This window comes from Neoarius graeffei, chromosome 26, assembly GCF_027579695.1.
Source record: "Neoarius graeffei isolate fNeoGra1 chromosome 26, fNeoGra1.pri, whole genome shotgun sequence".
NCBI lineage: Eukaryota > Metazoa > Chordata > Actinopteri > Siluriformes > Ariidae > Neoarius > Neoarius graeffei.
In genome coordinates, this window is record NC_083594.1 from 52,316,325 (window position 1) to 52,330,218 (window position 13,894).

Sequence of the window (13,894 nt, forward strand, 5' to 3'; positions counted from 1 at the left end):
TGAAGCGAGCCAAACCGAGCTGAGTGAGGCTAGGGGCGTGAGCAGACACTCCCCTGTGCACTGATTGGTGAGGAGGAGTGTCCTCACACGCCCACACACGCCCCACGAGCACGCTGGGATCTGTAAACACCGTAAACCCGGAAGAAGAAGAATTACGAATTACGAGAATTTCTGAAGCCTTATGCGCCTCGCCTCATCTATACGCTCTTGCCAGTATCTGTTTGCGTTGTCGGTGACAACAAGCCACAGCACCAAGACCAGCAACACTAACGACTCCATGTTTATTATCCGCTTAAAAGGTCACTGATGTCACTGTTTGCGCCGCCTAACGACGTCACGTGACTTCCACCCACTTTCGCTAACTCCACCCAATGTGTCCACCCACTTCCAGCCAGCACGGTTCAGCGCAGTTGTAGTCGAAATGCAACTCCAACAGCCCCGCTCAGCTCGACTCAGCCCAACTCAGCACGGCACAGCTCAGCCCAACTCAGCCGCGTTGGTAGTGGAAAAGCGGCATATATTGCCAAAAGTATTTGCTCACCCATCCAAATTATCAGAATCAGGTGTTCCAATCACTGTATACGTCAGTTACGTCGTTGTATACGTCAGTTACGTTGCTACATTTGCATAAACCTTGGCGCGAATATTGAAGCAAAAACAACACGGAGAAGAAGAAGCAGCAACAACAATAATGGATGACTTCGCGTTTGTACAGCTGCTGCTTCTCATCGCTTAAAAATGGCGACCTTTCGCGGTCTTGAGATTGTTGTTGGTCTTAACAACTCCTGACGTAAGCGGTTCTTTCCTCTGGCCCAGCAAAGAGTTGGTGCTAGCCTGGAACCGGTTTTTCTGGCCCCAGAGCCAGTTCTTTGTCAGTGGAAACAGAAAACCTGGTTCCAAACTAAGCACTGGCCCCGAACCAGCCCTGGAACTGATTTGGTGGAAAAGGGGCAAGAGTCTGGTGTGGATGAACTTGACTGGCCTGCACAGAGTCCTGACCTCAGCCCGATAGAACACCTTTGGGATGAATTAGAGCCGAGACTGAGAGCCAGGCCTTCTCGTCCAACATCAGTGTGTGACCTCACAAATGCGCTTCTGGAAGAATGGTCAAAAATTCCCATAAACACACTCCTAAACCTTGTGGACAGCCTTCCCAGAAGAGTTGAAGCTGTTCTAGCTGCAAAGGGTGGACCGACGTCATATTGAACCCTATGGATTAGGAATGGGATGTCACTTAAGCTCATATGTGAGTCAAGGCAGGTGAGCGAATACTTTTGGCAATATAGTGTATTTCATCGACTTCAGCGATGTTACACAAAGATCGATACATAACAGTTGTAAATGCCACTTAATTCCACAGGGTGTCGATAATGGTGGACACCGGTGAAAGTGATGACTGTTATTGAAACATCATTTTACTTCTCAAATGCACGTTTAGATACAAAACAGTGACTGTCAAATGAAAGAGTAAGAAACAGAGTAGGTTTCGACAAGGAGAGCATGAAATATTGGTGAATTTGAGAAGTAAAAACATGTCCATGAGTTTTCCACCATGCTTACCTGATGACGTCCGGGTTTTCCGAAAATTGCTGAAAAAATTCCGTCTCAGGTAATGAGCTGTGTCATCAGACGGCGAGATCAAAGGATGACCGGGGGGTCTTCTGGTTGATTGATTAAGAAGAAACCTTTATTCGTCACATGCACACTTCAAGCACAGTGAAATTCATCCTCTGCATTTAACCCTTCTGAAGCAGTGAACACACTCACACACACACACCCAGAGCAGTGGGCAGCCACACCAGAGCGCCTGGGGAGCAGTCAGGGGTTCGGTACCTCACTCAAGGGCACCTCAGCCCAAGGCCGTCCCATATTAACTTAAGCACATGTCTTTGGATTGTGGGGGAAACCAGAGTACCCGGAGGAAACCCACGCAGACACGGGGAGGACGTGCAAACTCCACACAGAAAGGCCCTTGCCGGGCGCTGGGTTTGAACCCAGAACCTTCTTGCTGTGAGGCTACCGTGCTAACTACTACACCACCATGCCACCCTATAATTAACTGATGATAACTGTTGTAACTGAAACTCATCTTTGTGAATTAAAAAAAAAAATTTTATTGGTAAGTCTGAAAAGGTGTCAATAATTATGGACTGTTGATAATTGTAGTCGCCACTGTAGTAATTTATGGATTAGTCACAGACATTTTGGTCTATTTCAGGCTGGTTACGGATTTCAGACGGACGATGTATCACGGATAAAACAAATTAAGAAGTCAAAAACAAATGTTTGGACTGTCAAAGTTCATAATTAAAATATCTTACCTGCGTTTATGTTTATTGATTTACTGTTTATATTTCACAGAAAATATCACATATCCGTGAATAAAAGATCCGTCCTTTGTATTGTATTTTTTATTTTCCGTGAACCTGTATTCCGTGACTCGTCCATATTTTGTAAGCGGTGTTCGATTCAGTTCAGTTGTCTGAATGTTTCCACCAAGAGAAAGTCTTCAGGACAGAAGATATCACATTTTTCTGTTTCTCTGGATAATGTCAAGTTGTGTGGGGTTTGTTTGTTTGTTTATTTATTTTTGCATTGACTGTAAAAAAAAAAAAAAAAATAGATGGGCAAAGCGTCTGTGGCGTCGCCTAAGAGGATTTCAGAAGCGCAGGTTTGAAGCTCAAATAAGGAGGCAGCGGGCAGTGCCTGACTGCCTCGCTCCCGGCTCGTCCATAAATGGAGAAAGGGGCGGGCATCATGAAGATAGAATAGATGACTTGCGACCACATGATCAAAATGTGCTATATCACGAGTGTCCGCCATGATGGTGGATAAAACAAAGTGACTAGGATGGCAGCTGCTGAAAGCGTGTCTGTAAACAATGCAGAATGGGAGCTGACTTGCTTTTGGAGCTAGCCTTAAATGGCCTTTCGAGGAGCTGCAGATTTTTTTTGCACTTCCACATTGGCTTCGCTTTTCAGGACCGGAGGTTGCCGCTTGGTTTTTCTGTTACCTTTAAGAGATAAAAGAAGAAGAGAGGCTGGTGAGGGACTGGTTTATAGCTCCCATTATAGGGGGGGAAAAAACATGCAGGATCTAAAGTTGTGTTTGGGTGTATTTTCATGGCGGTGTTTTATTGAGATTTCCTGCTGATATTGTTTTCCTTCTGAGTTGGTTTGTTTTCAGGAGCGTACCCCACAATATCACTTGTCGTGTGATGATTTCCCAGGGCAATATTATTTTTAAGCATTTTCTTCTTTGGTTTATGTCAGAAATCAGTGCAGCTGCAGACCGTCGGACCAGTTTTTCAATTTGGACGTCAGTTCAGATTCATCGCTGTTATTCAGCTGTACTTTGGCTTTGCCTGCTTGTTTTTGCACCATCTTTTTCAAGGTGTGAAATGTAATCTGCGTAATCGCTTCCTGTTCTGTCCCACAGAAGAAACTGTAAAGGGAACCCAAATTGTCTCGTCGGAATCGGGGAACAATCATGGCTGGGAGAAATTGATGAAAATGCCTTCCACAACATTGACGACCCAAACTCTGAGAGAAGAGACAAGGTATGTTATTCCTGAGTGTCCCCCATAAAAAAAAAAAACACAGTGGACTGGTGACTTTAATTGCCTTGAGGCATTCCTGAGATAGACTCAAGATCCTCCACAACTCTGACCAGGATAAAGTGTTTACTCTGGATTAATGAATGTTACGCGTTTGGATTCGCCGTACTCTGTGGTTTGGTTTTCCTTAAAAGCCTTTCCTTAAAAACGCTGAAGCTGAAACCTGGGAGTCCTGGGGATTTCCACCGGAATAATTTGATCACTCAACTCTTACGTACCAGTTCCCCTTTTTTTTTTTTTTTGAGGAAAAGCAGTAAAATTCAGCATCCACACAGCTGTGTAGCAAGTTTACCAGTTATTATGTTTATATTTTGCTCGTACATTTGGTTTTTATCATTTGTCACTGCTTGAAAGTGCAGTAATTTAAGCAACCACATGTATGAAAAGTGCTTGATAAAAGTTTATTATTATGTTATGATTATTCGTTGTAATAAAAATAGAAAAAATAATCTGTTCTTCAGTGCATCGAGGGTGTCAAATGCACAAAACAGCATAATCTGACTTTTACACAGGCTTGTGCAGCAGTGCTTTGATTGAAAAAAAAAAAAAGTCTGATGGGGGAAGAACTGTTCTTAGCAGCTGTTCAGTTTCCTGTGAAATGTATTTGCGTCTTACGTTTGTAGTGTTCACGTACTTTTGGATTTTTGGGGGAAGTCATGGCCTAATGGTTAGAGAAACAGCTTTGGGACCAAAGGGTTGCTGGTTCGATTCCCCAGACTAGCAGGATTGACTTAAGTGCCCTTGAGCAAGGCACCTAACCCCCAACCGCTCCGGCAAGAGTGGTGGCGTACCTTGTGTCTGATTAGCCAAAGAAAAACTGATGATGTGATCGTCAGTTTGGGCATTGAACCCGACCAACTGAACTGACTTTTGGATTTTAAGCATGTCACTTTACATTTTATACTACCACAGGCAGCACAAATATTAACAGAAAGATGAATGAAAAATAAATCGTGATGCATTATTTCTCATGTTAAGTTTCTAAATTCTCATCTTATTATCTGTAGCCGCTTTATCCTGTTCTACAGGGTCGCAGGCAAGCTGGAGCCTATCCCAGCTGACTACGGGCGAAAGGCGGGGTACACCCTGGACAAGTCGCCAGGTCATCACAGGGCTGACACATAGACACAGACAACCATTCACACTCACATTCACACCTACGCTCAATTTAGAGTCACCAGTTAACCTAACCTGCATGTCTTTGGACTGTGGGGGAAACCGGAGCACCCGGAGGAAACCCACGCGGACACGGGGAGAACATGCAAACTCCACACAGAAAGGCCCTCGCCGGCCCCGGGGCTCGAACCCGGACCTTCTTGCTGTGAGGCGACAGCGCTAACCACTACACCACCGTGCCGCCCCGTTTCTAAATTCTGATTTTTAAATTTATGTCTGGATGATCTTCAGTACACCATACTAAAGAGCACCTGTGTTGCACTTTTTGGACAATAGGGTCATTTCAGCAGCATGTTGACAGAAAAAAATTCAGCTTCGACTGTAAATTCTACTTGACTAAATGGTACAGTGGTGCTTGAAAGTTTGTGAACCCTTTAGAATTTTCTATATTTCTGATTAACAGTGACTGCAAACTTTTAGTTATACAGTAGTTATTGCTGCACGAGGATATTTGAAAGAAAAGGTTCACATACTTTTGCCACTCACTGAGATGAAATATTGGATCATTTTCCTCAATAAATAAATGACAGAGTGTGATTTTTGTCTGGCTTGTTTAATCGGGTTCTCTGTATCTGTTCTTAGGACTTGTGTGAATATTTGATGTTGTTTTGGGTTGTATTTGTGCAGGAATATAGAAAGTTCTAAAGGGTTCACAAACGTTCAAGGATGACTGTAAATTGAAAAATTCAAATGTATTCAAATGATGCAATGCTGATAGATGCCCTGAAGAAGAAGAAGAAGAAGATGATGATCAAGGGTATTCCGGACCTTTTTCAAGAAAGCAGAGTCCAGATAATGATTTTGCACGTTTTCTGAAGTGGTTGCATGTTTCAACCAAAACTACATCATTCACAGTCCAAACACTTCAAAGATTATGGAGTATTATTATATTGGTGGTACACTCATTAATGAATTGATCATCTTTTTATTTATTTATTTTTCTATGAAAATTTTTTTATTTTATTTTATTTTTTTTTTTGCAGAACACATTTGTGGGCCTGACGAATCTCGGCGCCACGTGTTACGTGAACACTTTCCTCCAGGTGTGGTTCCATAACCTGGAGCTGCGCCGGATGCTTTATCAGTGTCACAACTCCCGAGCTGAGGTGCACAACACAGAGTCAGGTGACCCAGCTTTCAACACCCGCACACTCTGTACTACGAGTCTCGACGTCACTGCTGTGAATAGAAAAGCATGCAGTCTGAGCATGCAAGTATGCCGTGGTGCTTGAAAGTTTGTGAACCTTTAAGAATTTTCTAGCTTTCTGTGTAAATATGACCTCAAACATCTTCAGATTTTCACAAGTCCTAAAAGTAGATGAAGAGAACCCAGTTAAACAAAAGAAACGAAAATATTCTTATACTTGGTCATTTTTTGTTCACCTCCAGATTGTTTGGTGCTTTTGAAGAAGGAAACACCATAAAGCTACCTTGATGTACAAGTGCCTAAACAACGAACTCAAAGTAATTGACACAAACTATATGCGACATTCTGATTTCCACAGTTACAACGCAAGACAGAAAAACAACTTAGTTCCCCCTAATCCAAGAACAAATTATTGAAAGCGCACATTTAAATACACAAGTATAGAACTGTGGAACTCGCCCCCCAAACATACGGAACTCGGACTCCATTAAAACATTCAAGAGACGTCTCAATAATGTAAATTTCTAAATTAAAAATGAATTAGTTCCTTATACTTACTAGTACATATTTTTAAGAGTCACTCTTGGATATTATAATCATTTGATATCGATTCTGCTCTTGTAAATAATTGTAATTATCCTATTCATTATAATTTTGTATTTTATTTTGTATCAGTGGTGCCTGGGAGAACAGATATGCTGAAGTGTCTCCTGGAAAAAAAAAGCTTGTCTGTCTGTCTGTCTGTCTGTCTGTCCATTGAGGAAAATGATTCGCTATAACAATGATTCTATCATGAGTGGCAAAAGTATATGAACCTATAGGATTAGCAGTTCATTTGAATGTGAAATTAAAGTTGGGTGTTTTCAGTCAATGGGCTGACGATCAGGTGTGAGCGTTTTATTTTAACAACAGGGATCTATCAAAGTCTGACCTTCATAACATGTTTGTGGAAGTCAAAGTTCTTCCCGCACCATTCATGGCGCATTTGGCAGCGCTGATCTCTGTTTCGTAGCCCTCGGCCTCTTGTCATTACATTGGGGGGCGTGTCTTCTGGTAACCGCGAGAGTTTGACTCCCCACTCGCATCTGTATTACAGCGTGCCTTGCCAGATGGCAGCAGGCACCATTTTTATGATGGTCTTTGGTATGACCCGACCGTGAGTAGAACTCGCGATCTCCCGATCGAGAGGCAGACATGCTAACCGCTAGGCCACTCGCTGGTGTTTGTGGAAGTGTACGAAGAAAATTGCACCAAGAAAGGAGATTTCTAAGGACCTCAGAAAAAGAGTTTTTGATGCTCATGAGGCTGGAAAATATTACAAAACAATCTGAAGGGTTTGGACTCTACCAATCCACAGTCAGACAGATGGAGGAAAGTCCAGGTCACTGTTACCCTCCCCAGAATTGGTTGACCGTCAAAGATCACTCAAAGAGCACGATGTATGAGAGTCCACGAGGTCACAAAGGAGCCCAAAGTAAATTTTAAGCGATTAAAGGTCTCTCACACCACCTAATGTTCATGAATCCACCATGAGAACACTGAACACTAATGGTGTACATGGCAGGATTGTAAGGAGGAAGCGACTGCTCTCCAAAAAGAACATTGCTGCCTGTCTACAGTTGGCTAAAAATCGTTTGCGCAAGCTAGAAGGCTTCTGGAAAAATCTGTTGTGTGAGCAGTTTGTGTGAAGAAACCCACCCTGGACTGAAGCTGTTCTGTCCTGAGGAATGGGCTAAAGTTCCTCCAAGCTGATGTGCAAGGCTGATCAACAGGAACCAGAAATGATTAGTTGCTGTTATTGCTTCACAAGGGGGTCTGAAAGGAAAGGATCTCATCATTTTGCGACTCACTGATGTGTAATATTTCATTGCTTTCTTCAATAAATAAATGACCAAATAGACGAAAAATTTGTTTCTTGGGTTCGCGTTACCTACTTTTCGGACTTGTGTGAAAATCTGATCTTGTTTTTGGTCAAGTTTATGCAGAAATGTATAAAGGGTTCACAAACTTTCAAGCACCACTGTAAATGATAAGAATTGGTTCTCTGTGTCGGGTCTGGGTGACCCCCAGTGGTCCATGAAGCATAGGGTCTGTTAAATTTTGTTTTGGAGTCACAAGTAGGTTCATCATTTGGACCGACCTAATGTGTTCTGTTGGTGGAAATCTAAGAAATAAAAAGCGCTCTGACATATAACCAGATTGTTATCGTATACATTTAAATAATTATGTCAGTAATCTGGACTGAGGGAGCTGTGGAAATGATATTGCGGTTAAAGGGGTCATCGGTAAAGTAGTGTCACGATCCTGTTCTTGTCCCGCAGATTACGAGCCGAAGACGATATGTGAACACCTGCAGTACCTGTTTGCTTTGCTGCAGAACAGCAACAGAAGGTACATCGACCCCTCGGGTTTGGTGAAAGCGCTGGGACTCGATACAGGGCAACAGCAGGTAACCCTAATGATCTCCATCTTCAAATGACAGGTTTTGTCTAAAATTGTGGGCATCAGACATTTCTGAAAGGAAAAAATGGATTTGTCGTTGTGCAGTGTATCAAATCTTAAGTGTGAATGACGGGCCTGAGTAGTGCTAATAATTCTCATTGTTTGAATCGTCTTTTCCTAATGAACCGCAACCCCTCTTCTGATTCACCGTTTTAGGATGCACAGGAGTTTTCCAAACTCTTCCTTTCCCTCCTGGAAGACACTCTGTCCAAGCAGAAAGATCCAAACCTCCAAAACGTCATTCAGCAGCAGTTCTGTGGACAGTTTTCTTATGTTACTGTGTAAGATCCTTCACACTCTCGTTCACAACACTGAGTAGGAAGTATATCGTTTGACCTTTGGCGAGTGGGAGGATATTTTTCCGACCGTGTCGAATTAAATCTCGGATGATAAATCTGTTGTGAGCTCTGGAGTATTAATTTTTCAATCATCATATTATGAGCTGTACAGTTTTATTATTTGCAGAACTGTTGCATTGTGGTCACAATTATAAAATAATAAATTCTGCAGCTCGAATAAAAAATAATAATGAGAATTAATTGTTGCACAGAGCTGGTTATAATCAGCAGTATGTCATAGCTACACCTAAATAATGTTCGAAAATAAAGAATTTTCTTGACTTGGAAAGAATTTGAGACACATGGTTTCCCTGGGGTAAAGCCCAGGGTTTGATTTTATGCGCTTTGGTATTAGTTTTGGGGCCTGCTTGAACTTTTTATCACACTTTTTTTTTTTTCTCACAAAGTGTGCTTTATTAAACTGTGTTGTACATGTCTGAGTTTACTTTGGCAGTGGAATTTGTATTCATGTGAGCAATTTTAAGAAAGAAATGCAGCGGAGTTTTTTTTTTTTTGTCATTACACTTTATTACACTGTTATTAACATATGATTTTTTTTTTTTTTTAAATGTTCCTGCGACAGATGCAACCAGTGCGGACGATCGTCTGCTTTACCGTCTCGGTTTTACGAGCTGGAGCTCAATATACAAGGGCACAAAAACCTGACAGAGTGCGTCACCGAGTTCCTCAAGGTAACCCTTCTTTGCCTCGTCATGCCTCCAGACTGCAGACCGTCCTCAAAAACCAGATTAAACTTTTTTAAAAGCTATCAGGGGCTGTGAATATGATGAGCATGTGATGTTTGGTGTAATTAATTTGGAAAAGTGGTGAAAGTGACTGGAACATTTCACCACTCATTCAACTGTAGCAGGATCTCGGCTTTTAATTTATTCAAAAAACACCCAAGAACCTTTTGGTTTTTGGGCTTGTAGGGGTTTTCTTGAGAGTGTTGCAGTGATGTGATGTGATATGAGACTGACGTGTCCTTGTTGTTTCTCTGGTGATGTTCAGGAGGAGAAGTTAGACGGGGATAACCGCTACTTCTGCGAAAGCTGTCAGAGCAAACAATGCGCCACGCGTCGGATTAAGCTCCACAGCCTGCCACGGACTCTCAACCTTCAGCTCATGCGCTTTGTGTTTGATAGGTACCGTAAATTTACTGAACCTGTCAAAATTTTAACTTATTAGAGCCCAATTACGTGCAGGTTTATTATTTTATGACTTGCAACTCGGCGACTAAAATCTAACAGATTCTCCAGAGAATATTAGGAACGCTATATTTTACGATAGAGAGATTTTTAATAAAAACATAAAGGCACACTCGTCAGTTTAACCTGTTCATAGTTATTGGGTCTTTTATAAGTGGATGAAATTCTTTATCGTCATGGAATAGGTTTCTGTCAAGCAATTACAGATTTAATAAATACTCTGTACAGGACCAGTCAAACTTTTGGAAACACACATTCATAGTAATGAGTAAGTGGCGAAGTTTTGATTGGTTCTGATTGTAGTTTCGATGACTTTTTGGTCAGGTTTGTTTTCCAGTCTCAGCAGAACATTTATTTCTTAATCCTCATCCTTGTGTAACTGGTGCTTTCCCTCTCTAACTCATGACGATTAGCCTCGGTACAGGCTTGGTAATTAGCTGATGAGATGAGAGCGGGGAAAGCATGAATATTGTACACGATTGCCAGATTGAGAAACACTGCAGGAGAATATAGGCTGTAAAAAGTGAGAGTTTCTTAAATTAAGTCAGATTACAATAAACCAGAAATGATTGTTAAACCACAAGACAATTCTTGCTCATTTCAAGCTTGAAAGAGTTTTGTTCTCTTGGGATTTTATTTTTTAATATCTATAATTTTAAGCATTTATTTCTCGAAAGAAACAGAATACGGAATTTTAAAGCTTGAAATGTGTAAAATCGTCTTAAAAACAGGCTGAATAATTCATAAATATTGATTCTGCTATAATATTTTGAAATGTAAGACAATCTATAACTCTTGTGAACCCTCGTTTTTCTTTTTGTTCAGGAGAGAATTGCTTTGAATATCATGTCAGAGGTTGTTCTTTTTCCTGTTTCTAGGCAATCTGGTCACAAGAAGAAGCTAAACACTTATATTAGTTTTCCAGAAGTCCTTGACATGAGCCCATTTTTGGAAGGAAAAGGTATTTTATGATTATTATTCTTATTATTATTTTACCCCTTCTGCCTTCTTTTGTTTTTTTTTTTGTGTAGTATGTTTATTGAGCGGGCGGCACGGTGGTGTAGTGGTTAGCGCTGTCGCCTCACAGCAAGAAGGTCCTGGGTTCGAGCCCCGGGGCCGGCGAGGGCCTTTCTGTGCGGAGTTTGCATGTTCTCCCCGTGTCCGCGTGGGTTTCCTCCGGGTGCTCCGGTTTCCCCCACAGTCCAAAGACATGCAGGTTAGGTTAACTGGTGACTCTAAAATTGACCGTAGGTGTGAATGTGAGTGTGAATGGTTGTCTGTGTCTATGTGTCAGCCCTGTGATGACCTGGCGACTTGTCCAGGGTGTACCCCGCCTTTCGCCCGTAGTCAGCTGGGATAGGCTCCAGCTTGCCTGCGACCCTGTAGAAGGATAAAGCGGCTAGAGATAATGAGATGAGATGAGATGTTTATTGAGCATCAACAATACAGATCTACAAATTGAAAACAGGAAAAAAAATCACCACATGAATTCCAGAATGCTCATATTTTCAGTTTTGCGTTTTTCAGAATCTCCCCCCCCAAACAAACAAAAAACAGGACAAGAACACACAAACAGGGGAAATTAAAAAAAAAAAGTTGCAATGCTCAAGGACTCCGATATCTGGTTCCTCAGGTGCAGGGCTTTGAACCGGTTCAAGGAACGGAAACGAAAACCAGGAACTTTTTCTATTTCACATGGAACAGAAATGAAACCAGAAACTTTATTATTTTTTATGTTCCGGAACAGAAACGCTTATTAAAAATAATGGTAACCGGTTAATACCGGTTTTTATTTCGTTCCTCAAAGTTTCCGTAGCCTACAAATTAAAAAGTCATTCTTCTCCTGCGCAAGTTTCTATGACCCGCTGGGGTTCACTTCCTGTGTGACGTTCGCTGACTGAATGGAGAGAGCGGGAGGGTGGACTACTGTCACGTCTCCACATCTTAAATAAGAGGTAAATATTGCAGTCTATCGTTATTCAAAAACGTCAATTTCAAACACGATATCAATATATTTGTCCACGTTAATGAGAGGCTCGCGAACATTAAATGACGTTAACCTCTGTTAGCCTATCAATGCATAGGGCCTGACTAAACGAATTATCTTTAATTTTTGGCACTTTTTCTGTTTGTGTAGATGGGAAGACATACTGAGAATCCAAATCGCCAACATTTGAAATAATAATTGTTTTGAATTATTTCTTGTCTTATTTAATGAAGGTTGTAATAGAATTAGCCTACATTTGGCTTAAGATGGATGAGACAGAGACATAATTTTATAGCCATTTGTTAAGCAGCTGACAGGGAACGTAATTAACCGTTCCGGGAACGAAATTTTTTTGTTCTAACCGGTTCGTGAACGTCTATTTAATGGTGGAACCCAAAACCGGAAACGTTAAAATTCCGTTTCTGTTCGGAACGAACCAATAGGAAAAAAATTCTGGTTCAAAGCCCTGCTCAGGTGTAATGTTTAGTGAGTCTATAATGGACAGCAAGGGGTTCCAGGTTCTATCAAAGTTCCTCAGAGAGCCTTTGAGAGAAAACCTTAGCCTCTCCAACTTTAAGCTGAACAGGACTTCCGTGACCCATCGGCTATAGGATGGGGGTAAGGTGCGTTTCCAGTTCAGCAAAATTAAACGCCTGGCCAGTAGAGTACAGAAAGCCATACTGTGTTGTGCTTCAGCTGATAAAAGTATTGGTGTGTGGAATACCGAAAAGGGCAGGGAGGGGATGGGGGTCGGCCGCAACATTGTAGGCCATGTGAAGGGTATCAGATATTTTAGACCAAAAGTCTATCAGTTTTGGACGTGACCAAAACGTGCATGAGATCAGCAGGGGACTGGTTGCATCTATTACAAGTGTCTGCAACATTGGGATAGATTTTTGACAATCTATGATTAGTGTAGAATGAATTTGCATTGGATTAGCCCATGTCTTCTGCCTTCTTTCTGTCTCTGAAGTTTGCCACACAATCAGCTTCTCTTTCCCCTCCTGATGGTAAAATGATGTAATGTCTGTAACATCATCTGCTCTTGGGAATGATTTCGGATTGAACAGCGTGGTATTTGCGAATGTGCACTGCAGATTACACAGTGTGATATTGTTGTTATTATTGAGTCTTATTATTATGACTGTGTTTTGTTTCTATGTTATGCCAGCTGGAAATGGATCTTGAATGTCATGTAACAAATATTTATTTATCCCCCCCCAGAGGAGAAGTGTATGTACGAGCTGAGTGCTGTACTGATTCACCGTGGCGTGAGCGCCTACTCCGGCCACTACATCGCTCACGTACGAGACGCTTGCACCAACGACTGGTACAAGTTCAACGATGAGGAGATTGAAAAGATGGAGGGCAAGAAGCTCCAGCTGGGCATCGAGGAAGATCTCGGTAAACAGCAGAGCAGTGACTTTAATGATTGATTGGAATGTGGAATACGATTGCACACTTTGTTTAATTTCAGTAACTTTTTTTTTTTTTTTTGGGGTCTGTCAGCTGAAACTGTGAAGTCACAGACCCGGAAGCCCAAATATAGCAAGGGCTTTCACTGTTCGAGAAACGCCTATATGTTGGTGTATAAATGTCAGGAAGAGCAGGTGGACCAAACCCAGACCAGCGTGGAGGTGCCAGGTATGACCAGGGGTCGTGCATATCAAATCGGTTTAAAGAACTGATTTTTATTTTGTTTTATTTTTGCACTTTTTTTCCCCCGATTGGTGGATTGATTGATTTATTTTACAGCTTTCCTCCAGAAGCTTGTGGACCAGGACAACAAGAAGTTTGAGGAGTGGTGCAGTGAGATGGCAGATATGAGGAAGCAGAGTGTGGACAAGGGCAAAGCCAAACACGTGGAGGTCAAGGAGCTTTATGAGCTGTTACCTCCACGAGAAGGCATGATTTTTTTTT

The 13,894-nt window shown here is 41.8% G+C and overlaps 1 protein-coding gene across 3 annotated transcripts in view; it reads left to right on the plus strand.

Moving 5' to 3' along the window:
• Positions 1 to 13,894, plus strand: part of usp48 (ubiquitin specific peptidase 48) — a 28,864-nt gene that overhangs the window by 1,154 nt on the left and 13,816 nt on the right. For all 3 annotated transcript variants that reach the window (XM_060910944.1, XM_060910945.1, XM_060910946.1), the window contains exons 3-12: positions 3,439 to 3,559; positions 5,776 to 5,917; positions 8,261 to 8,388; positions 8,598 to 8,722; positions 9,363 to 9,471; positions 9,791 to 9,924; positions 10,866 to 10,948; positions 13,199 to 13,378; positions 13,484 to 13,618; positions 13,730 to 13,879. In XM_060910944.1, coding sequence (XP_060766927.1) covers positions 3,439 to 3,559; positions 5,776 to 5,917; positions 8,261 to 8,388; positions 8,598 to 8,722; positions 9,363 to 9,471; positions 9,791 to 9,924; positions 10,866 to 10,948; positions 13,199 to 13,378; positions 13,484 to 13,618; positions 13,730 to 13,879 — 1,307 coding nt within the window. The remainder of the gene's footprint in view (positions 1 to 3,438; positions 3,560 to 5,775; positions 5,918 to 8,260; positions 8,389 to 8,597; positions 8,723 to 9,362; positions 9,472 to 9,790; positions 9,925 to 10,865; positions 10,949 to 13,198; positions 13,379 to 13,483; positions 13,619 to 13,729; positions 13,880 to 13,894) is intronic.